This window comes from Globicephala melas, chromosome 17 (genome assembly GCF_963455315.2).
Source record: "Globicephala melas chromosome 17, mGloMel1.2, whole genome shotgun sequence".
Taxonomy (NCBI): domain Eukaryota; kingdom Metazoa; phylum Chordata; class Mammalia; order Artiodactyla; family Delphinidae; genus Globicephala; species Globicephala melas.
This window is the reverse complement of record NC_083330.1, coordinates 43,060,710-43,085,365: the sequence shown is the minus strand read 5'-3', so window position 1 is coordinate 43,085,365 and position 24,656 is coordinate 43,060,710. Positions and strand designations below refer to the sequence as shown.

The following is a 24,656-nucleotide window of genomic DNA, read 5'->3' as shown; positions in this document are numbered from 1 at the left end:
CAAATAAGGTACTTGGAGTTAGTTCTGAGAAGGAAATGGTATAATAATAGGGAAAAAAAGCAATGTAAGGAAGAATCATAAAAGGAATGACAAAAGCAGTATGGTCAACTCTTGATCATTCAATACATGTATAATTTAACAAGCATATTCAACATCCTACTTTGATTTTCTAATGCTGATGGTAAAAGTAGTTTATATTCACAAAACCAGAATGACAAATAGCATACTCAAGTAACCCAGAAACAAATTATAGTGAAAACCAGTCTATCATTTAAGAATACATTATAGTTCATTTACAAAGTGAATGATACAGAGGAAGATGAAAATCAAGAGTTGACTCTATGGATAGTTCAATTCCTTCTCTGGGTTCCTGTTAATGGGAGTTCTGTAGCATAATTTAAAAATGATTTCTTACAGAAGGAAAGAAGCCAGAGCAATTACTGAAAGGGTCCTGCTTGCTGATGGGTCGAACCAACAAGGTGCGTCTGTTCAGCTTGTCAGTACAGGAAAGGAAGACACCTCCACATTGCCCCAGAGACCAACACTCTTCCCCAAGGCTTGAGGTGATGGACAGGAGCAAAGAAGGTGAAAAGACAAAAAGCAATAAAAGCCATAAGCAAAAAAATCTGGATAGTTTTAATTCTGCTCAAGTTTGCATAGGTTTAGGTTTGAGCCACTGCTAGGTATGGCCTCTGCCTGGACCATCTTCTGCAAAAGCATTGTTAATGGAAGTAAACAAAAAATAGTTGCTTTTAATGTAAATGACTACTTTTAATTTATAATAAAGAACAATCCAACATGAACTCACTTATGAATAGGAAAAACTTCTAAAAGGTCAACATAATAATACATTAATGGTAAAGTATATTAATAAAAGCAATCCTACCTTTGTGTTATTGAAAAATTTACTTAATTGCTCTAACAGGAAAATGGATACAAAACACAAGCAGCTTAAAGGAAGTAATAGTTTTATTTTATAATGTAATATTGGAAGAAAAGGTCAAAAAGAATTTACTGAGCTCTAATTCTTGTAACCATTAGTCCCGTTGCATGAAAGAACAAAGAAAAACAGTTTATAATATATTTTTTAAAAATCATAATTACTAAATGAGTCTCACCACAGGTTTTTCTTTGCACTGTAGAAATACTCCTTCAAAATGTCCTGACTGCCAACCTTCCCCTGGCCTGGAAAACATAAGTTCACCTTATCTGTTCTCTTCAATTTTTCTGAGTTAAAAAAATTGAGCATATATAACTATTTCAAGTAGTTCTGATGTAAACAACACTACACTGAACTAAAACGTGGATATGACAATGCAATCAATAGAACAATTTACATTAGCACCACACCCTGGTAGTTCTTCAGAGAAGCATTTGTCTTAATGATAAATTCTATATTTACGAAGGTTATTTTTATTTCTCACCCATGAGACTCTAAGGTCCATAAGGACATGGTTTATGTCTATTTTTGTTAAACACTATATGCCTAGTGCTTAGCATAGTGCTTGGGACATAATATACATTCAGTAAATATTTTGATTAAATGAATGAATAAATTATCTAAATATTTAAAACTTACATAAATTTAACAGTAAAATCATTGATAATCTAGAACATAAATTGTAATATTCACATAATCAAGAAATGATTTCAGCAATAAAATAAAATTCATGTATCACTTGCTAGGATCATTTTGATATAGAGATATACCATTCAGAAGAAACTGAAGAGCTAACCATTCCACTATCAAAAATCAATTAATGATTCACTGTTACTACAACAAAAACAATTATCATACACTTGGTAAAATAATACTATTATAACAGGTCTTAATATAAACCCAACAAAATATTTTGACCATCACAGTTATGACATAATTTTTTGGCTGTGACAGAGTTGAGAGCTGTTTACATGAACAATATGATATGTATAATAAAGAATGAAAGTTCGAATGTTTTTAATGCAGAATTAGAAACCCGTTAAATAAAAAAGACTTCGGGGCTTCCCTGGTGGCACAGTGGTTGAGAGTCTGCCTGCTGATGCAGGGGACACGGGTTCGTGCCCCGGTCCGGGAAGATCCCACATGCCGCGGAGCGGCTGGGCCCGTGAGCCATGGCCGCTGAGCCTGCGCGTCGGAGCCTGTGCCCCGCAACGGGAGAGGCCACAACAGTGAGAGGCCCGCGTACCGCAACAACAACAAAAAACACTTCGGCTTTTAGAGTATATAATGCATCAATAAAGGTACAGAAACATGTGTACTTCTGCAGACACTTAATTGCTGAATGAATAAATATTATGAATCCAGGAAAAAAAGGACTGTAAGGCTGTTTCTTTGCCAAAATACTATGAAGTAGAAAATACGATGCTGTTTAAAAAATAATTTTACAAAAGCATGTGTGAGTTTTATGGTATGTGAATTACATTTCAGTTAAAAAAAACTCAATTCCAGGGTAGTGTTATAAAACAAAAAAAACCTCCTAAAAGCATTCGTATTTTTATTTTGGAAAAATTAATAATAAAATTGCTATATATCTTTATGAAAATATCTAAAACATTACTTTTTTACTACCATTACTTATTATTATAAACAAATCATATTTACTTATAATCTACTTTTGGTAGAAATTTATTAGGAAGGAAAAATGTGATTCTAGGAACATCCACCACATGTTCATTAATCATCTGTGAGATAAGAAAAGTACTCAAAGTTGTAAGGAACATGAGATGCTGCTCCATTTCAATCTATGATATAGGGAATGGATGAGGAATATTCATCAAAAACCAGAGCCATTAACTGTGTCCCAGACATCTTGGCAAATATACAACATGCATAACAAATTGTGAGGTGATTAGTAAAAGCAGCTTATTTCATTTAATATGGCAGTGTGGATATTTATGAACGGATTTGCCTTCTTAGAAAGCAAAACTTTATTATATTCCATATATGAATGAATACCAAGTAAAATTAACCAATATATCTTTTAAGAACCATCTTCGGGAATATGTACAGTATTTTTTTAAAAATTAAGGAATCAAATTAAAATATAAAAATTCTTTTATAGACTTTGTTCAAGGAAAATATAGCTTTTCCCATATTCATTATTCATTAATTACCTGCTTCTATAGTGATCAATATTGAAACTTTCTATTTTACATTTCACTTTGGTGTACACATCCTGGACATCTATGGAAGCACTGAGATCTTCTAGTTCACTGACCATACAAAGTTCTGCAATAAGAAGCAAATATTAATATCAGTATAGGGTTCACAATCAATATTAAAACTTTCTATTTACATTTAATGTTAGCATGTATATCCTTGACATCTACAGAGGGACTAAGACTTTCTGTTCATTAACCACATAAGATTCTAAAATAATAAGGAAAATTAATATCAGTATAGGCCTCAAAATTAAGATACGATGCTTATTTCAAAACAGGGGAAATCCCAGTTAATGTATGAAGTGCTACATCTAATATCAGTCAACAGTCTTTGCAATACATTTAGTGATATGACCAATGAAGAAATTACCTCATGGCTTTTGAAGTGAATTTTAATACAAATAAGACAAAATTTAGGTATTATAGGCAACATGTTAGTATTACTAATAGAAATCACTTGAGTTAGACTTAATAATTGATTTAAATGCCAATGATAAATAAAACTAAGTCTCCAATTTCTTCTAAAAATAGTGTTTAATATTTTATCTTTTCAGTAGAAAAGTAATCCTGTACCTGTGCCTTTATTTTCAGGATCTGGAGCAAAGAGCTTTATAGTAATTTTGGGGAGCACCCACTGCATCCACAGACTAACACGACCACTGGATCCACCAATATTACTTGTAGTTTGTTCCAAGGTAACAGAATCGGAGAATGGTGAATCATCAACTGCTTGTACAGAATCTCCCTGGGATGAGGAATAACAACAATACTTTGTAACATAAATAAAAATAACTAAAAATATATAATTTAAAATCTGCAATTACTGCTTATAACTTATCATATATGATAATGCAAATCATATAAATGTTTATATATAATGCCAGTAATATAAGCATACACTAATCATACGGTTTTCATAGTTACAGTGTACATGCATGCCATTCCAGTTCCTCTAAATGAGTTAGGATCATACCAATGAGTATTTCCTTATAGAGTAGCTATAGCCAAGGGTCAAACTGGGCTCTATTTTTGGAAATAAAGTCTTACTACCTCACAGCCACATCCACTCATTTATCTATTGCCTATGACTACTGATTAGCAGAGTTAAGTAGATGCTTTAGAGCTGCTATGATCCACAAAGCCTACAATATTTACTATCTTGTCATTTATGGAAAAAGTTTGTCTATCCCTGCTATGGTGTATTTATGTATGAATATATAATAACCATAGTAAAACACAGCATAATCACCATAATTTAAGAAACAGCAAAACATTCATCATGCCTCACATATTTTAATATTAAGGAGACATTTAAAAGCAGATTCGACAACAGATTTTTTAAATGATTTATATGGTTAAAAGTCTCTTAATTAGAGGTACAGAGCATGAGAGTGTGTGTGTGTGTGTGTGTGTGTGTGTGTGTGTGTGTGTGTGTGTTATGGTTATCTTTACAGAAATATATTCGGCAATTTATACATATCCTACAGAAAGGTACAATAAAAATGATAACAATGAAACAAAATGTAAGTAAAATGAGCAGGTTTTTGATAAATACCTCTTAGCTCAAGAAATTTTCCCAGGTTAATATTCAATGTTTTGCACATTTGAGATGGTATTATTTTGTAATTTGATGTACTTCAGAGTGTATCTCCAGCCCAATAAGAGGCAGCTGAAGCCCAAGAATATAACCCTTGGATTACAGACCTCAGCCCAGAAGAAGGGAATCTTGCAGCTTCAGAGAACCTGCCATACATGCTGGCCCCAAACCTTCATCAGAGCATAAGCTTATTCAGTTCAACAAATACATACTGAATTCTGGATATGTATAAGGTCCTAAATTTGGTACTAATAAACTTTCTGTAAAAGGTCTGTTGGGTTGTTTTTTAATCTTTTCAGCAGGTGAAAATAAATCCTGGTTTGAAGATGAACAGCTTCAGTCTCAAAGGCAGGAAGAGATGGTGCCAGAGATAGTGATCACTCACTCATGTATTCTGTTCTTTTAGGATTAGCTACCAAGTATTTGGGTTTTTTAAATCCCAACTTTGCTGTCCATCTAAAACCTTCAAAAAAACTCCAGAACCTAAACTCATTCTCTGTGAACTGATCAAATACACCAGAGCATGCTTACTTTTTTAAAAGATGTATATATATATTCACGTACCAAAATGTTCATTGCAGCTCTATTTACAATAGCCAGGAGATGGAAACAACCTAAGTGCCCATCATCGGATGAATGGATAAAGAAGATGTGGCACATATATACAATGGAATATTACTCAGCCATAAAAAGAAATGAAATTGAGCTATTTGTAATGAGGTGGATAGACCTCGAGTCTGTCATACAGAGTGAAGTAAGTCAGAAAAAGAAAGACAAATACTGTATGCTAACACATATATATGGAATTTAAGGAAAAAAAATGTCATGAAGAACCTAGGGGTAAGACAGGAATAAAGACACAGACCCACTGGAGAATGGACTTGAGGATACGGGGAGGGGGAAGGGTAAGCTGTGACAAAGTGAGAGAGAGGCATGGACATATATACACTACCAAATGTAAAATAGATAGCTAGTGGGAAGCAGCTGCATAGCACAGGGAGATCAGCTCGGTGCTTTGTGACCACCTGGAGGGGTGGGATAGGGAGGGTGGGAGGGAGGGAGACGCAAGAGGGAAGAGATATGGGAACATATGTATATGTATAACTGATTCACTTTGTTATAAAGCAGAAACTAACACACCATTGTAAAGCAATTATACCCCAATAAAGATGTTTAAAAAAAAAGATGTATATATATTTAAATATTAGTTATATGTACTTAAGCTTAGTTTGATAGGCAGCATGATGCATTGAAGACAGTATAGCCATTCTTTGTTCCAATTACACCAAGCAAAGCAGAAAGCTCACTGCTCGTGATGTTTTCATCTAAATGCTTTTCCAAAACTAAGTGGCCCTAAATCTGCTAAAATTGAAATTCCTAGAATTTGAGAAGCTATATAAAAATTCAGGTTTCTGGTTAGCTGTCTAAAGTAACACATCTAATGAAAAGCACAAACTAATCCCAGAAAAAGATACATTTTAGAAAGTCAAATTCAATAAAAGACAGCATAATGTAGTCAGTATGCCTTTCTCTATGGATTGGGTCTTAGAGCAGAAGAATTCATAAATTAAATTCTCCCTCCAACACTTAGAAGAACATTATAATCCCAAGAATGGAAATTGTAGGGAAAAGACCATCTCAAATCAATGAAACCTTGATTTTTAACACTATTAAGTATACTTAGTAGGAATGCTAAGAAAACTGTGGCTTCAAATTTAATAAGCAAGCACTCCTGAGAAAAAGTTTTACTCTCCTTCTTCATGCAGTTTCAATTTTCATTTTGGATTTACAACACTTGGTGCGGTATTGTTAAATATGTTTGTGCATTAATTTTCTGCTCTATTTCTAAATCTATAGCAAAAATTGAGCCAGAATTGGAGACGCTGAACTATTTTCCCACACCTCTTTAGCCAAGGTCTAAAATATACAGTTCAATTCTTTCACCATTTTGTCGCAAATTGACCAAAATACTGAGTTTATTATGCTAGCTGAATTTATCTTTGTTCATCTGGAAGAGCAAACACTTCAGCCCTTCATCCTTGCCCTGCTTCAGAGCTCAGGGATGATCATACTTTTGGCCACACTGCTACTCTCCCTTATCAAAATAACTCCAGCATTCTTTTTCAATCACAAAACTTCCCAAAGGTCTAAACACTTCCACTGCTGTTTGTACTTAAGTCAACGATAACAAGTGGACTGCGGTGGTTTCCACTACCTTTGCTCTCACCATTTCAATGTGAAGGGTGGGAAAAACGAGTAACTGTTTTTAAGCTCACTACTTAAGCCTGCCACTCATATTTCCCCTTCTACCACCACTGAGATCGATATTCAGGAAGCTAGAGCTATATCCACTGAAAAGTATACTGCTCCTTATCAACATGTCAACATAAAAAGAATTACTCGTAGTTTAAAGTATAAGTCATCCAAGGATCATATAAGCAAATACTTCTCTTCTACTTAACACAAGCAACTGTTAAGAGCATACTTTTTTAAACTAGATTCATTTATGGTGAATTCTTTATTGTCGAAATAATTTAAAAATAATAGTTCTTACCCAACTCAGCAACAAATACCTTAAATAGTGTTTTTAAATTTTATGGACTTTTGGAATGCAAATATTAATTAGAAATTTAAACATACAGATACATAATATAAATAAGCACAACAAATGTAAGGTGACCTCAGATAAATAGGTTATATTTATGTAATAAAACTATTTGCATAAAAAAATAAGCCAATAATTGAGAAATTAGAGACATTTTCCAGCATGATTATTTTGAAATAAGAAAAGCATGACAACAAAATATTGTGTTGATTCATATGTGAAGGCTAAACAATAACCTGCTTTGATATATGTATTATATATGTATGTTCTTTCAACAGCTACTCAATTAATTAGATGATAATCTAAATGCTAAGATTTCTACATTTTGAATAAAAGTTTCTCCCTAAATGTTGAAGATAAAATCATTTAAAGATAAATATTTAATGAAATAAGTCTATTTTGAGGAAGAGATTTAAAACTATTATGAGACATCCTTAAAATATCAACTGAGTAAAAAAGTTCAAACTAAACTTACTTTCTAAAAGGTTGTCTAGCATAATAATTTGAGGTAGATTGCTGCTTAGGTTAACTGCACTTAAATCCCTGAAAAACTGACAATAGTTTTGCTATAGCAGTTGATGCCAAACAACTTCACTTTTTTTTTTGAGATACAACTGACATATAATATTATAATAGTTTCAGGTATAAAACGTAATGATTCGATATTTATATATATTGTGAAATGATCATAGTAAGTCTAGTTAACATCCATTGTCACACAGTCATAAATTGTTTTTTCTTGTGATGAGAAATTTTAAGATCTACTACTCTCTTAGCAACTTTCAAATACACAATACAGTATTATTAACTTCAGTCACCATGGCATACAACACTAGGGCTTATTTATTTTATAACTGGAAATTTGTACCTTTTGACCACCTTCATTCATTTTTTCCCCCCAAATTTTCACTTTGGATTTAACTGAAAATAAATGCATTTTAAATAATTACTGGGGACTAAGAAATGAACCACTTCATGCTGGATTGTTTTCTGGAAATATATATATTTATAATTGAAGTATAGTTGATTTACAATACTATATTAATTTCAGGTTTACAATAGAGTGATTCAATATTTTATAGATTACACTGCATTTAAAGTTATTATAAAATACTGGCAATATTCCATGCTATACAATACAGCTCATACTGGATTTTTTTGAGAACTAGGCTGCTGAAGTAATTTTAATTCCAGAATCAATAAAATATGCAATTCAAATTTTGCCATGACCCTCTAACCTCCCAACATTGTTGGTTAATCTGTCAATTTTTACCTTAGGTTGAGTTATAAATCTAGCATTCATTCATCATTTTAGATTTTTCTAAAGCTTTAAAATTATTTCTTTAAAATGCTGTGAATAAGGATGACATTATCAAAGACATTATACATATATACAAGAAGTTAAAATGAAAAAATGCTTAATGGTTTGCCTAAAATCACAACTTAATTGGAGGGATTTAATTTCATCAACACAATATAGCTATCCATAATAATTGTCCTTCCTACATCACCTTTATGGAAAGTACTGAAAATCCAGAAGTTCAAAATAACATTTTATATAATTAGAACAGCTTCCAAAAGGCTTAACAGGGCTTCCCTGGTGGCGCAGTGGTTGAGAGTCCACCTGCCGACGCAGGGGACACGGGTTCGTGACCCGGTCCGGGAGGATCCCACATGCCGCGGAGCGGCTGGGCCCGTGAGCCATGGCCGCTGAGCCTGTGCTTCCGGAGCCTGTGCTCCGCAGTGGGAGAGGCCACAACAGTGAGAGGCCCGCGTACCGCAAAAAAAAAAAAAAAAAAAAAGATTTAACAGTTTATGTACTTAACCTTATAAGGGAAATATGTGAATGTGTATGTATTTGTGTATTGTGTATCTATTTGCTTTGTTTACTTGTTATTAAAACAAATCATCAAAATGTGAGCACTTTCAAAGGCAGTTTTTATTGTTGGGCTATCTTGTAAGCAAAATGGCATAAATATTTCAATGAACATGATTATATAGTGTTTCACTTTCCTGAACATCTCCCTGAACACAAATTTTTGACAACCTTAACTAGCTGAAATACAGTGAAATATGTTCTACAAGTGTACAGGTTAAGCCTTACTTTGGGTCCATGGTAAGAATTAGCGTGCCAGAGACATCTTGTTTTATACCAAAACTTTTGCTCACCCTTCTACGTAATACAGAATTTTCTCTGGGAAGCAGCAATGCAGTGATGGGCTAAATTTCCCAGTGTACCTATATATTAGGTGTATACACATATCCATCCCCGAAGTTAAATATTATAAATTCTGCTAAAGATAAAGGACTAAAAGGCTTAATTTCTTTTAAAAGCTGAATATTATTAAGCTAAGTATCCAATTTAAGAAATTAGAAAAACAACAGAATAAACCCAAGAAAAAATATCTATCTTAGCCTAAGTAGTGGAAAAACGTTACCCTTGAGACTTTTTAAACACATCTCTGGGTTACATGTAGGTTTGAGGGCTTGATTTCATACTACCGAAATGTTTCAAGAAACATCTAGCTACGAAATTAACAGTAAAGGGGTCCCAGGCTAGTGATGGCCCTTGGAGTCCCTCAGAGAAGGAAACACAGAAAATCCCTATTGGGGAACAGGCCCTCATACACTATGCAAGAGTCTCATAAAGTCGCACTAGTGAAGAACTCCCAATAGAAGAGCACATAACACATAAAGAAACAGTCTACTAAGAGCAAGGGTTAAGAATACAACAGTAGGATTAGACTCTCAAGAAATTCAGATAACAGATCTGATAAATAATATAAAAGAATTATGTTTAAAACAACAAAAGACATAAAAACAAACAGAAAAAATAAACTCAATATATGCTTTTATGAATTCATATGAAAATATATTTGTAGTGACAATGAATATATACATCTCTATGCCCCGTACTATAATAAATCAGATTTAATTTCGTCAAAATGAGTTGACTTCCCAAATTGTTTAACATCCATATATTAAAGAACAATGTGTTTAAAACCTACTCTGTACCAAGCACTATTGCTTGGTACAGAGTAGGTACTGGTTGCTCAAATTAGGGTTATCCTATGGTGATAAAGATAATAGGTGACGGGTGATAATAGAAAATTTATAGTTCACATCCAGTATGGCACTGAAACAGTATAATCATTATTTAACACTGTTACTTCTGAACCAATATAAACCTCTCAGTGTAAATCATTTTACGTCCAACCCATAATGTTTGACTTATCACTTATTTCAGATGAAAAGAATAGTATAAAAGTACAACTAACGTGGGAACAGAAAAAGTAACAGTGTCAAATTTTCAATACGTCTTTTGCTATTTGAACAAAATCTGTTAGTGCTGAAACATGCTAGAAGGTTTCCTTAACAGAAAATTATTATCAAAAAAGAAAATTATGTTCAACTTGAAAATATTGCCTAATATTTAAAAAGTTAAGTGAAATATTTATTCAACATATTACTGGAAGTCTTAGCCACAGCAATTAGGCAAGAGAAAGAAGTTAAAAGCAACAAAATTGGAAAGGGAAAAAAGCAAAATGATCTGTGTTTGCAGACAGCATGACCTTATATGTAGAAAATGCTAAAGATTCAACAACAAAAAATTTTAGAACTAATAAATGAATTCAGCAAGATACAAACCCACATCTGTGTTTTTGCACAATAACAGTGAACAATCAGAAAAGGAAATTAATAAAACAATTCTGTTTATAATAGCATCAAAAAGAATAGAATACTTAGGAATAAACTTAACCAAGGAAGTGAAAGACTATAAAATATTGCTAATAGAAATAAAAGAAGACACAAACAAATGGAGAAATGTCCCATGTCCATGGATCGGAAGACTTAATGTTAAAATGGGAAGTTATTGTTTAACAGGTACCACATTTCAGCTGGGAAAAATTTTAAAAGTTTTGGAGATGGTTGACGGTGATGGTTGCACAACAATGTGAATGTACTTAATGTCACAGAAGGGTACTCTTAAAAATGGTTTAAAAAGGTAATTTTATGTTGTGTATATTTTACCAGAATAAAACATTTGACATAAAACATTAACTGGGACATAAAGTCATAATTGCACAGTATCAAAAGACAGTGTATTTGTTTAGCATCTATAAAAACTATGTTTATTAGTTTCATTTTATACAGCCTGGGCTACCAGAATGCCATAAAACATCTTTATTTTACCATTAAGTATTACTTTATCAATAATGAGTAGTATAAAATTCATTTTCTAGGAATACAGCAATACCATTGTTGGAGTTGGGAACCTGGAACAAGATGCTTGCCTATATTCCCTTTATTATGATGACATTAGTGTATTTTGTCTATCCAGTCCTTACCTCTTTTCTAACAATCTTCTAAGTTAAAATTTCTTCTATATGCAAAGAATGCCTAAACTAAGACCCAGTTTGGAATGAGGTATGTGTTACACACAAGTGCCTTTTCAATTAGGATTACCTTGTTGATTATCATGGGAATATACAGTGACTGTGAGAATTTCCGCACAAAACATATTTTTCTAGATAATAAAACAAGGGGGAACACTTCCCATATCATTTTGTGAAGACAGTGTGATCATGATACCAAAATACAACAAAGATATTATGTAAAAGAAAAGTAAAAGGCCAGTATCACTCATGACTATGATACCAAAACCCTAAATAAAATATTAGCAAACACAATCCAGCAAGATATGAAAAGGAAAATATATTACATCTAAGCTGGGTTTGTTCCAGAAACACAAGATCAGCTTAATATTTGAAAATCAACCAAAGTTACTAGTCACCTTAAAGGAATAAAGAAGAAACAAGTACTGAATATATAATCGTATCAACTGAATAAAAGTGCTAAATAAAAGTGCCAAATAAGTGTACTCCTATAACAAAATGGTCAAGATTTCTAAAAAGAAAACTAAAATCTTATTGAAATTAAAGAAAATACAAATAGAGGAATGAGCCACATTCATAGAGTATATGGACAAACTATACATACTCAGTTAATATTTGTACTAACGTATTGAGATGAATATTAACATTATCCCCATTTTTAGAGATAATGAAACTAAATCACAGAGGTTAAATAATGTGATCATAAACTGCAGAGATTAAAAACTCAAGTTGTCTGATTCCAAAGTGACTTCTATAGATTCCATTAACTTAGAATCACACTCAGATGAGCTGGACCGTCCCTACTTTGTGTGACACTAACTTCAATTCACTGCATCTCAATTTTCTAGTAAATGATCTTCCAACAATCCCTTTCAATAGTATAGCTGTAAATTGATGGAATTAAGAGAAACATCCTTCTCACTTGTCAAGCTCTGCAAAATTATTATACCAAAGTCAGAGGAAGGCAATTCTTAAAGCTCTCTGTCATAGAGAGTCTATGACAGAAAGTGGGAAGCAGCACACAGAATTTAGCTAGTTTTCCCCAGGAGAAAAAAAAAAATACACCTTAGAGAAAATAAATTACTAGCATTCTATTTTTCTGTTTGCAAGGTTACTAGGGAAACTAAATAAATGACTTCTAATTTTCACTTTTTTCCCTTTAGTACCACATTTTTTGGCAAAACTTTGAAATACGCTTGAATACAGTTAGGGATAATATTAAATGCCATTTTAATTCTATACCATTCATGCTGGTACTAAGCAAATCTCATTAAAATGACAGAAATGTGCTCTTCTGAGTAAGAAAATCAGTACTAAATAAAGTATATTTAATGATTCTGCATTCACTTTCCTCTACCCCCTAATTTCTATACCAAATAACTCAGTTATCAACATACAGAGCTGGCCAAAAAGTTTTTTCGGGTTTTTTATAATATCTTATGGAAAAACCCAAACAAACTTTTTGGCCAACCCAATATTTCAACAGGTAAAGAAAAATTAAAATAGCATTTCTGGTATTAGTTTTGAAATGGTTTGTCAGGCACAGGTCATATAAAATGCATATAATATCTTCAGGGAAAAATTACTTCATTAAGAGTTAATCAACCTTTATTCACCAATGTTCATAGTAGCGTTATTCGTAATAGCCAAAAGGAGCAAATAACCCAGACGTCCATCAACAGATCAATGGATAAAAAAAGTATGCTATATACACAAATGAAGTAACACTCAGCCATAGAAGGCATTGAAATTCTTATACATGGATGATGTATAAAACATTCTTCTTACTACCTGGATGAATCTCTAAAACATTATACTAAATGAAATAAGCTAAACGAATACTTATGATTCCTCTTATGTGAGACACCCAAAATAGGCAAATTCACAGAGACAGAAAGTACAGTAGAGGTTACCAGGGATGGGGTTGGGAGGATGGGGAGTCACTGTTTCATGGGAAAAGAGTTTTTGTTTGAAATGATCAAAATAGTTTTGGAAATGGATAGTTGTTATGGCTGTGCAACACTGAGATTATTCATTTAATGCCAGGAAATTGTACACATAAAAATGGTTAAAATGATAAATTTTATGTAACTTATATTTTACCACAATAAAAAAAATTTAGCAAAAAGAGCTACCAATGATATTGAGAATCTAATATAATATGTACAAGGCAGAATGAGAAAAACAAAGATTCCAAAGACCAGTTCTTAGTACTCAATGATGTTAAAGAAATTTAAATTCAAGTAACATGGCACACTAAGTTGAAATGAATGTTTTCCTTTTCTACTACAAAAGCACGGAAATTCTAGATAAAACACAAGAATTTGTTTTAATACATTAAAGTGCTGTATATCTTTTCTTTGGTCTTGTAGACCTACTCTTCAATCATTAATACCCTCTCTACCTGGGAGGCTAATCTATGCGAACAATATGTACAAATATTCTTGTCCTCTGGTTTCTGGTCATTTTCAGCTAATGAGGAACATGGCAGGAGATAGAAAGGAGGGAGGAGAATGAAGTCAGTATTATTCCCTGTTCTCCCTGCCCGTAAGCCTATTTATGGCAAAAACATCCCAGCGTTACTAGCTCCAGGTACTGTACTATCTCCTGTGGTTTCCCTTCCCAGTCAACACCTTTGTCCTTATGAGAATGTCATCTTTTTCTAACTAATATAACAGTTAAACTTGAAATAAATAAAGGGAAATCTCAAGATGTCAGAAATGAAGAGGAAACACAAAGTCAGGGTAACGACTGGGAACTGAGTCATTACAGACTCAGTTTTCCTTTATAGATTATTACAAGATATTGAGTATAGTTCCCTGTGCTATACAGTAGGTCCCTGTTGTTTACTATTTTATATACAGTAGTGTGTAGATGTTAATCCCAAACTCCTAATTTATCTCCCCCCCACCCCTATCCCCTTTAGTAACCATAAGTTTGCTTTCTATCTCTGTGAGTCTATTTCCGTTTTGTAAATAAGTTCATTTCTATCATTTTTTTTTAGATTCCACATGTAAGTGATGTCATATGATATTTGTCTTTCTCTGTCTGACTTACTTCACTTAATATGGTAATCTCTAGGTCTCACTGCAATCCCACTCCCGGGCACTTCTCTGGAGAAAACTCTAATTTGAAAAGATACATGCATCCCAATGTTCATAGCAGCATTATTTATAATAGCCAAGACATGGAAGAAACCTAAATCAACAGATGAATAGATAAAGAAGATGTAGTATATACACAATGGAATATTACTCAGCCATAAAAAAATGAAATAATGTCATTTGCAGCAACATGGATGGACCTAGAGATTATTATATACCATATATTTAAATTTGTATGCAGACAGTTCTGTTGCTTACATGACAGTGTTGTCCACAGAATGTCTTCTTATAATCAGAAGATTATTAGTCAATGATTAGCAAGAGCAAAGGGATGCTAGAGCTTCCTGGGAATGCCAAGTCAAATAGGCATAAAGGCCTATTATGGATTATAACAAAATACATGCATAACCTCTCCACACTGTCCTCCCTAGCCCCCCATTCATTAAGTAGTTTCTCCAGTAAGAGGACACGGTTTTATCTCCATTCAGTCCGTAACACATTTAAATATACAGGAAACTTCATGAAAATTAGAAAAACATTTTTTAAATGGAATTCAAAGGATCACAGTAACATATCTACCATGTTGGAACTCAAAACAAAAGGAATAAAAATTACAAAGGTCATTACACACAATTTTACCAGCACTATAAACAAAAGGAAATGGGAAATGAAAGCCTGGGCACAAATTCTGACTTCTGGATGAATTAAACGACCACAGATTTAATCATAGATGAAGCATTCATACAAAAAGGAGAAAACAATGACTATATTTTCTGATGTCATCATTTACTGGCTAATTCTCAAAGAGGTAAATTTAAACTCAGATGCAAACATAGTTAATCTTGAGCTCCACATAAATATTTTCTTGAGAGCAAAAAGAGAAATTAAACATGAAGTGTTCAATCCACGAACACCTTCTAATTTGTAAAGTTAAATCAAAGTCTTAACATTGATCACCATATCAAAACTGTCTACACAAAAATCTTCCTGCCCTTTATGGAAAACAAACCTAAATTATTTTAAGATATTTCTCAGGGAACAAGCTTCTCAAGTGATTGTAGGTTTCAAATCCATACCAGACTGCTAGCAATCACTCACCTCTTTCTTTTCTTAACCACACTACATAAACAAAAGAGGGTACATTTTGAAAATATTTACCACATTTTCCCCCATAACTCTGTTACCTTATGTAAGCTGCTTTATATGGTCTTTCTGGAATATTAATGTGAATCTTCTGCATTAAGATTCTTTCACTTTCAGATCTTTTTCACACAGATCAGATTAAATCCATACCTAATACAAAACTAACAAATCCACTAGAAGCATTTTCATTATTTATCTTTATAACCCAATCAGAAAAAAACCCTCAACATTCTAAGTTTAAATTAATTGCAGTCATGTAAGGAACTTATTTTTGAAATCAGAATTAATTTTTTTAAGTGACTGAGAAAATGTCTCCCTTGTTAATCTCTCCCTTTCTTAACTTCCTCACCATTCTTCTAGTCTATCACATTTATTATATACCTACTAAAACAAAATTGATACTAATGCCTTTTTCACTTTTGAAGATCCATCTCATATGTTACTGCCTTTGTAAAATACCTACAGATCCCATAGAATGAATTTGTTAATAATTTCTCTGTAATTGCAGGGCATGCTCATCTCTATTACATCTTATAATCAGGGTCACCATGTCCTTCTGTATAGGTTGGACACTACACAATTCTAGAAAGTACCATTCAATCTGTACTTGTGTGAATGGCAGGCTCTAGATGTATGACAAACAGGTGTGACCATTCCACATGAGCCCTGTCTTTTCTGGGCTTGCAATGTTTTCTTAAATATTTCTTTCTAAAAGACTACTCCCAAGATAGGTACTCATTTTCATCTTGACGTTCCAATGAATACAGTACTTAGTGAACAACTGTTTAATGAAACACTCTCCTTTCTGCCAAATGTCCACAATATTTAACTTCATTTATCAATTTCACTTGTACTAGCTTTGTCTAGCAATGTATCACCCCAAGCTTTGATTACTCTACCAAAGTATTTCACAAAGTGTATTTTGTGCAATGTTAACATGTAGGCTATGATAAAGGGGTCTTTGGTTAAATGAGTTTGGAGAGTACTGCGTTGAAGAAAGTCAAAGTTTTCTTTACTGCAAGAGCTTTTGTATTCTAACGATATTAATAATCTCCAAGAAAGGATTCACTGTTTTTACCCTAAAAGGATATGTCCCATTGACTCCATAAGGGCACATTCCTAGATTTTCATTTGGGGGGAAAAAAGTAATCCTATCACTTAGGTCATTGTGTTTCTTAAGATTTGGAATGAGCAGGGATACAGAAATTATTTATGCAGGGGTCAAATAGATCTACTCCAGCATGTGTTTATGCAAAAACAAAAACATAACTTCTACCTCTATTATATTACAGTAGTTCTCAGTGGTAAGCCTCTATGGAGTGTTTCAGAAATGTATTAGGGTATTTTTGGTTGACTCAATGATTGGGTGTCACTACTGGAATTTAAGGGTTAGCAGTTAAGGTATCAAGAAGTCCTATGATATATAGGACTGTCCTGAAAAATGAACACTATCTTACAGACAATGAAGTAGGTAAAAATCCTGTTTATAAGTCAACATTTGAGCATAAAACTGAATTCTGTTTTAAATCTAAACACAATATTTTTGCACTTATGCATGATTTTATTTATTAAGAGTTCCAGAAATGCAACTACTGAAATGAAAAGAATAAAAACTTTTGTTTTAAACTTTATCAAGTTTGCCATTACCTCAGGAAATCACAGCAACAACAACAGTACCAACTTGTGGTATTTAACAAAGACCTGCACAAGTCTATATGCGGCAGACACACTCACAGTAATTCTATGTACCTGGCTACTTCATTACAACTTCTAATGTAACCATGCCTGAGCATTTATATATTAAAATAATAATTACTATACCTTAAATTAATTTCCTTTACTCCTTTATATTTTATTCAAAATACTAGATATTTTTGAAATTATATGTATATGTAGGTCATATTATGTTTATTTTCATTTCAGGATAGTAAAGGGGGCTTTATAAAACATTTGTTATTAAAAGGGGCACTGGCACATTGGGTGAAGTTATGGTGTTAAAAATGAAAAGAAAGGCTTCTATGATCAGAAGGAAGAGAAGAGAACTTTGGGTCAGACAAGACTGAAAAATCACTAACCTAAAGATAACAAAGGCACTCTGGTTCTGAGCCTCTTTTGTATCAGCTTCTACATTTCCATACTTCTGAGGAACCATACATTTACTGTCTCAGTTTTTGCCATTTCACAGAACCCCTACTGTCCTAAACTACCCCACTAACTACTAAAAGTGATTAAAATACTTGGACCTAAAAGAAACAGTAATACACAGCCACTGCTACCATAGCTCCTCACGAACCTTCTAAACTCACTAGCTTCCAGAGAGGTATGGTCATCTTCATTCTCAATCCTGATGCAGAACTCTGTGGTATATATACCACCCTTCATTTAGTAACAGAATTTTTCAAAAACACTTACCTCAGTAGTAGTTCCAATGTCAGCAGATGGGCTACATGTGCTGGTATCTGGAGGAGCTGTGCCTAAACTGCTTCTAACTGGAGAACTAGGGACAGGCCCCACTATGGACTCCGGATAAGCTGAAAAAGAACTGAGATTGCCTCTCTTCTGAATCTTATTCCAGACTTCATTCATGATATCAGTTAGCTCATATAAGAGCTGCACCTAAGCAGAAGGGAAAAAATAAAAAGGAAAAACAAATCTTTCAACTTCTGGTCACAACTGACTAAAATATTAAATGTGAGAAAATGAAAACAAGTCCAGGGAAATAAGAATATATGAAACAAAAATCTATCATTGTATCACTGATCATGGTATTATATCATAACCTATAATCTGTGATATATAATTATTATATATTATATATACTGTAATTATTATATATATGATGACTATTTTGTCATGATACCACAATTCTGATGAGATATAGAGAAAAATAATTCATATAAAAATATACAATATTAAACATTTTATCATGAATTGAATTTGAGAAATATAATTAATTTATTCATACTTTTAATTTGCCACATAGTCACATTTTGATATTTTATAAGCAATTTAGCATTTCTGTGGGAAAATAATGCTAATAAAATAATGCTAATAAAACAGCTTATTATGGTACAGTAGATTTCTTTTAATATATGACTAATAGAACAATCACAAAGAAATGCCTTTTAAACAGAGGTCAGGATCAAAATTAGAAGTCAAATATATCCTAGTAAACATGATTATTTAGTTATACATGAAATAATTACCATTCTTATTTCTAAATTATTTACACATTTAAACTTTCTCTATTTTCTGAAGAATAAATCTGAAATTGGATTTCTTGCCCAGCAAAATAAAGTAAAAAAGAAAGATATAACACAGAATAGTAAAAGGAAAATGTTACATATGAGACTTTTCTATAGATAAAGAACATAAACTATCCAACCTACTATTCCCCTCAGATTTGTCATTCCAATATTCAGAAAAAAAAATTGTTTAACTTGCACGTTGTTTGACTAAGTTCTAAGATATTTACATAAGATTTCATAAATAAGCATTAATCATGGAATCTGTATGACAACATATTGCCATATACTGTATAAAACAAGCCTAGGGGGAAAAATGCAAACACAATGTATAAGCAAATCCACAGCTGGATACCATATTCTGCTTGCCATTAAAAAAAAAAAAAAAAGAAAGAAAGAAATTCTCATATTTATAAGAAGTTTCAGCCTCAGGACACATCCAGATGATAAAGCTGGCTTCTTATGTGGGCAGAACAGATGCCTAAAAACAGTGTTGTCAATCCTTATTTGATATAAAACAGTATATGGGTTACAGTTTTCTCCTGCTTTTTGTGTGATGAAGTCTCAAATCTCAGGTTATAGCTCTTTTTGTTTAAAAAAAAATCTAATGGCTAGAGATCCTACAAAAAAGCTCTTAGAAAAATTTTAGTTCATATTCTTTTGTCTTTCATAATCATGAGTGTTTTCTAAAAAGAAATCATTTTGTTCCAAACCAAATTTTTAAAAAGATTATTTTACTTTTTCTTAAACAATTAGAACTGACAAATAAGGAAAGCATAAACAGTTTCTAAATACTTTCAAAGGCATAAAGTTTATTTACCTAAGAGAATTGATGCCGCTTTTATTGTCACTACTTCTGGTTTCCTTTAACTGTTACCATTAAAAAATTGTATATGAATGTCACCAAGTACACTGTGTATTCAGCATGCCAAGCAAACACTGACATAAACTTTAAACGTATTATTATTTTCAAAGAAGAAAGCTGCTATCACAGAATCCAGACTTCACAAATTCAGAGGTTTTAAAAAATAGAGCAAAAATGCTGAAGATAAATGTTCAACTCTTATCCTTCAAGCTGTACTGAAAACCATGCCAACTAAAGCCACAATGAGCTACCACTACCCACCTATTAAGACGTCTGAAATTAAAAAGCATAACCAGACCAAGTATCAGTAAAGATGCAGAGCAGCTAAAACTCTCATTTACTCTGATGGAATGCAAAATTTAGAATACAGTTTGGCCATTTCTGAAAAAAACATATACCTACCACGTGAATGAGCCATTTCCTAAGTGTTTCCCCAAGAAGAATTAAAATCTATGTCCACACAAAGACCTATATAAAAATGTTCACAGAAGTTTTATTTGTAATAGTCTAAAACTGGAAAAAATCTCAAATGTTAACCAATAAGTTAACCAACAATACAACGGAATACTTAGCAATAAAAATAAATTAGAGATTCATGCAAAACCAAGGATTAACCCCAAAATTATTATGCTGAATCAAGGAAGCTAGGCAAGAGAGAGAGAGAGAGAGAGAGAACGCAAACTGTATGATTCCATTTATACAGAATACTAGCAAATGAAAATTAATCAATAATGACAGTATCAGTGATTGCCTGGGATTGGGGGAGGAGTAAAAGGAAGGATTACAAAGGGGCACAAAGAAACTTTTGAGGATGATGGATTAATGCATTATCTTGATTGTGAAGATGATTTGATGGGTATACATAGTCAAACCTTATCAAATTAGATAATCTAAACATGTGCAGTTTATTGTATTTATGTCAACCCCAATAAAACTTTTTAAAAAGATCTCTAAAAAATAAGCACCACGTGAGGCAGCTTTATATAGGTTATGTATGAAGGTGATGAATATCAATAATATTTTGCATATCAAATACTGATTGGATATGTAAGATATTAAATATTAAAAAGTAATATTTTATTGTTGAAAAATTAACTGCACATACATTTTCTCATTTAATCTCATAACCAATCAGAAAGAAGACTTAATTGGACTGAAGAGGCTGAGACAAACCTCAAGGAAATACATTCTTGAAGGATAGATAGGATTTAAGTGGGTGCAAAAAGCCATTCCAGTCATAAGAATACCAAGAGCAACAGCCAAGTACAGGAAATGAACAAGACATGACAAAGGGGCCATGACAAGTTTTGCAGCATATTAGGAGAGTCAGATAGAAGAGAAAATAGAAAGGTAGACATGAAGAAGAAAAACCATGGATATACAATGTCAATGGAAACCAAGCAGGAATGGAACTTCAACAAGCAATTACTGATCCATGTTGAACAAAAAAGAGCTCTAAGTGAATATGAATTTAGAAAGGCTATTTCATTTGGCACACAGGTCGTTACTAATCATTAAAATTCAGTTTCAAAAGAAAGAGTTTTTGCCAAAAACAAAAACATCCTTTTCATACAGAGCATTACACTTAGTCTACTTTTGTTTAAAAGATAAAAATAAAAATCAGGAGCTCAGAGAAATTAAAAATGGGTGATTTGTCTAAGACTACAAATCCAGTTTTGTCCGAACTGAATGCTTATGTTCTTAGACAGTAATGCCAAATTCCATTAGCTTGGTGAAAACTGAACTTACAGCAATAAAAACTATGACAAAATGGATAGAAAAGGAGCATAAAAAACATTATTTCTCTAGTTTTACAACTTAAAACCCAAAAATGCAAAGATACTTTTATGTTTTGGGGAATGCCTTATAGGTAGACAAAATGTATCAATTTATTGGTAGAGGGAAAATTAAAATTTTATTATATTAAAGAAGATTCCTTATTAAAGAAGATTCATTTAATTTTGGAATGAACACAATTTTTAAGGTCTGAGAGACTAGTGCCTAAAGACATTAAAGAGAATTGGGTAACTTTAGTAAAACACTTAAGATAAAAGGCAAGGTTGGTGCAAATCACTCCTAGGAACAAATTCTCTGAATATTCAACCAGGTTAAATACTTACAGCGTCTAAGGCTTTTAATGGCAGTGAGTTCCAGGAACTGACACAGCGATTTAGGTCTCTATAGTTGATACAGAGATCTACAACAATGTCAGACATGACAATAAATTTGGTCTAGGCCTGCCCTACATATAGAGCTTGCACTATATTTTAGAGTATATAAACTAATTGAGGGCTCTGAGCAATAATGAACCAAATTAATTGCTTACAAGAGCAAACACTTCTGACGTCACTCTAACGAATAAACAAAAGAATGGTACTGAAGTAGGAATTACTTGAATGGAATCAAGCTTATACACTGGCTATAATCCAAAGTTCATAAAGCTTCTGACAGTGTATGTGAAATTTAGTGGGCATATACATTGTTCTGGGGAAAAGGCTTTTATAACATTCTCAAAGAAGTCCATGGCACAAAAAAGGATAAGAAGTACTTCACAAAAAACACAAATAAGAAACAAAAAAGCCCCCAGATTAATCAGTGAGAAACCACTCACAAGAAAGAGGCTTATTTTGGGTCATTAATCTTAAAAGGAAAAGTAAAAATAGTAAAAGAAATTTTAGGAACTTATATGCACATGGATATTTGGGCCCACGATACACTATAAGGCAGGACACCCAGAAAATAAAAAGAGACATATAGATATATTTCACTAAGGAAGATTAAACGTTTTTGGCCAAAGATGCCATAAAGTTTGAAGGCAAATAACTGCATTACAGATACAGGGTTTGTATTTATAGAATATAAGGGAGGCTCTTCAAATTGCTAAGAAATTTAATAGAAAAATTAAGTAAATGATATGAAATATCAACCATAAAAAAGCAAATTCACTGGCCAATAAACACTGAAAAATCTGTTCATCCTTATTAATAATCAGGAAAATACAAATTAATGTAAACAACATGAACTGTCAATTCACAAAAGAGCAAACTCAACAGCCAATAAACATTTGAAAAGTTGCTCAAACACCTGGTTTCATTTCCCTTCAGCATGAAGGATTTCCTTTAGGATTTCTTGTAGTGCAGTCCTACTGGTGACAGATTCTTTCACATGAAAAATGTCTTTATTTTGTCTTCATTCATAAATGTTATATATTTTTTTACTTAGAATTTTGGGTTGAGAGGCTTTTAATTTTCTTAATTTTCACGATTTAAAGATGTTCTTTTGATCACTACAGCTTCTTATGAGAAGTAAGCTAAGAAAATCTTGGTTCTCTTGCATGTAATGTGTCATTTTTTTCTCATGATACCTTCAAGATATGCTCTTTATCTGTGGCTTTCAACAGTTGGATTATGATGTGTGTAGGCATGGCCTTCTTCATGTATTTATCTTATTAATTTTTCTCCCCTCATTTCTGGCCTACATGTAGTACTCAATAAATATCTGCTGAATTCACTTAGGAAAAAAAAAAAAATCAAGTCATCCTTTGTAATTCTGACAGAACCCAGAGGGAGTCTGGAAGGCTAAAGCAACCCACTCACAAAAAAGAGATTTGGAGTCTCATGTCTTACCATTAAAATTTAGGTTAATCTGGCACACAAGGATATAAAAGAGTACTTACTCCTTACTTTTTTCTTTGAGTACATGTTGATTCTTCAAAGTCCTATATTGTTTTGTGACTTCCTGTCCCTTCAGGAATACCGCTACATTCCACCAGGGATATTCATACCAATTTACATAGAGGATCTCACATTTTATATCAGAGTCAATCTAAACTAACAAAATGACATTCATATACTATTTGAGAGTTTGCAAAGTATTTTCATAACTATCTCACTTAAACTTCCCAACAACCTGGTGATCAACTTTGGATATAGCAGGTGCTAACAATTTTACAGAAGTTGGTTTATCAGGACTTATCAAGAAGATAAAGTAGAATTAAGTGAATAAATAAAATTCATTACACTTTGGGTGCAAAGGGATTCTCAGGGCATGAGGTTCATTCAGTCTTGGTTTAATTCTCAGGCAAGAAAAAAAAAAAAAAGGCCCTTGGTATTTGGGGAGAAGCAGCAAGGAGCCCGTGGGAGTCAAGTGATCAAGGAAAGGACAAAAGGAAGGAGCAGACATAAGAAGGTAATACCAGGCCAAACATAAGTTCTATTTATGTGATGACTTGGCTTAGAACTGGTTTATATTTAAACAACAACAACAAAACCTGAGCTTAGTTCTAAATAAGGTGAATATCTAAAGAAGATATCCCAGAGCTCTAGTTTTGAGCCACAGTCTTACATTTAGTAAGACTCAACAGAAATCACCATACTATTGAGTATCTCAAAGTAAAAGAAAAAAATTTTTTTAAAGATTAATAATAGTGGAGTCCCAGGCTAAAACCACAATGGGAACAGAATTTATTCTCAGCTGGGATAGCTATGGATAACCAGAACATGTAGAGTAGGACAATCCTCCCAAGGCTATAATGACTC

General features: G+C 32.8%; 1 protein-coding gene across 1 annotated transcript in view; it reads right to left on the bottom strand.

The window, feature by feature from the left end:
* The window catches only part of VPS13B (vacuolar protein sorting 13 homolog B), a 798,623-nt gene that overhangs the window by 378,980 nt on the left and 394,987 nt on the right, over positions 1-24,656 (bottom strand). The window contains exons 25-28 of the mRNA XM_060287492.2: positions 18,421-18,624; positions 3,736-3,907; positions 3,115-3,229; positions 416-557 (exon numbers count right to left, since the gene is read on the bottom strand). Of these exons, the coding sequence (XP_060143475.1) occupies positions 416-557; positions 3,115-3,229; positions 3,736-3,907; positions 18,421-18,624 (633 nt within the window). The remainder of the gene's footprint in view (positions 1-415; positions 558-3,114; positions 3,230-3,735; positions 3,908-18,420; positions 18,625-24,656) is intronic.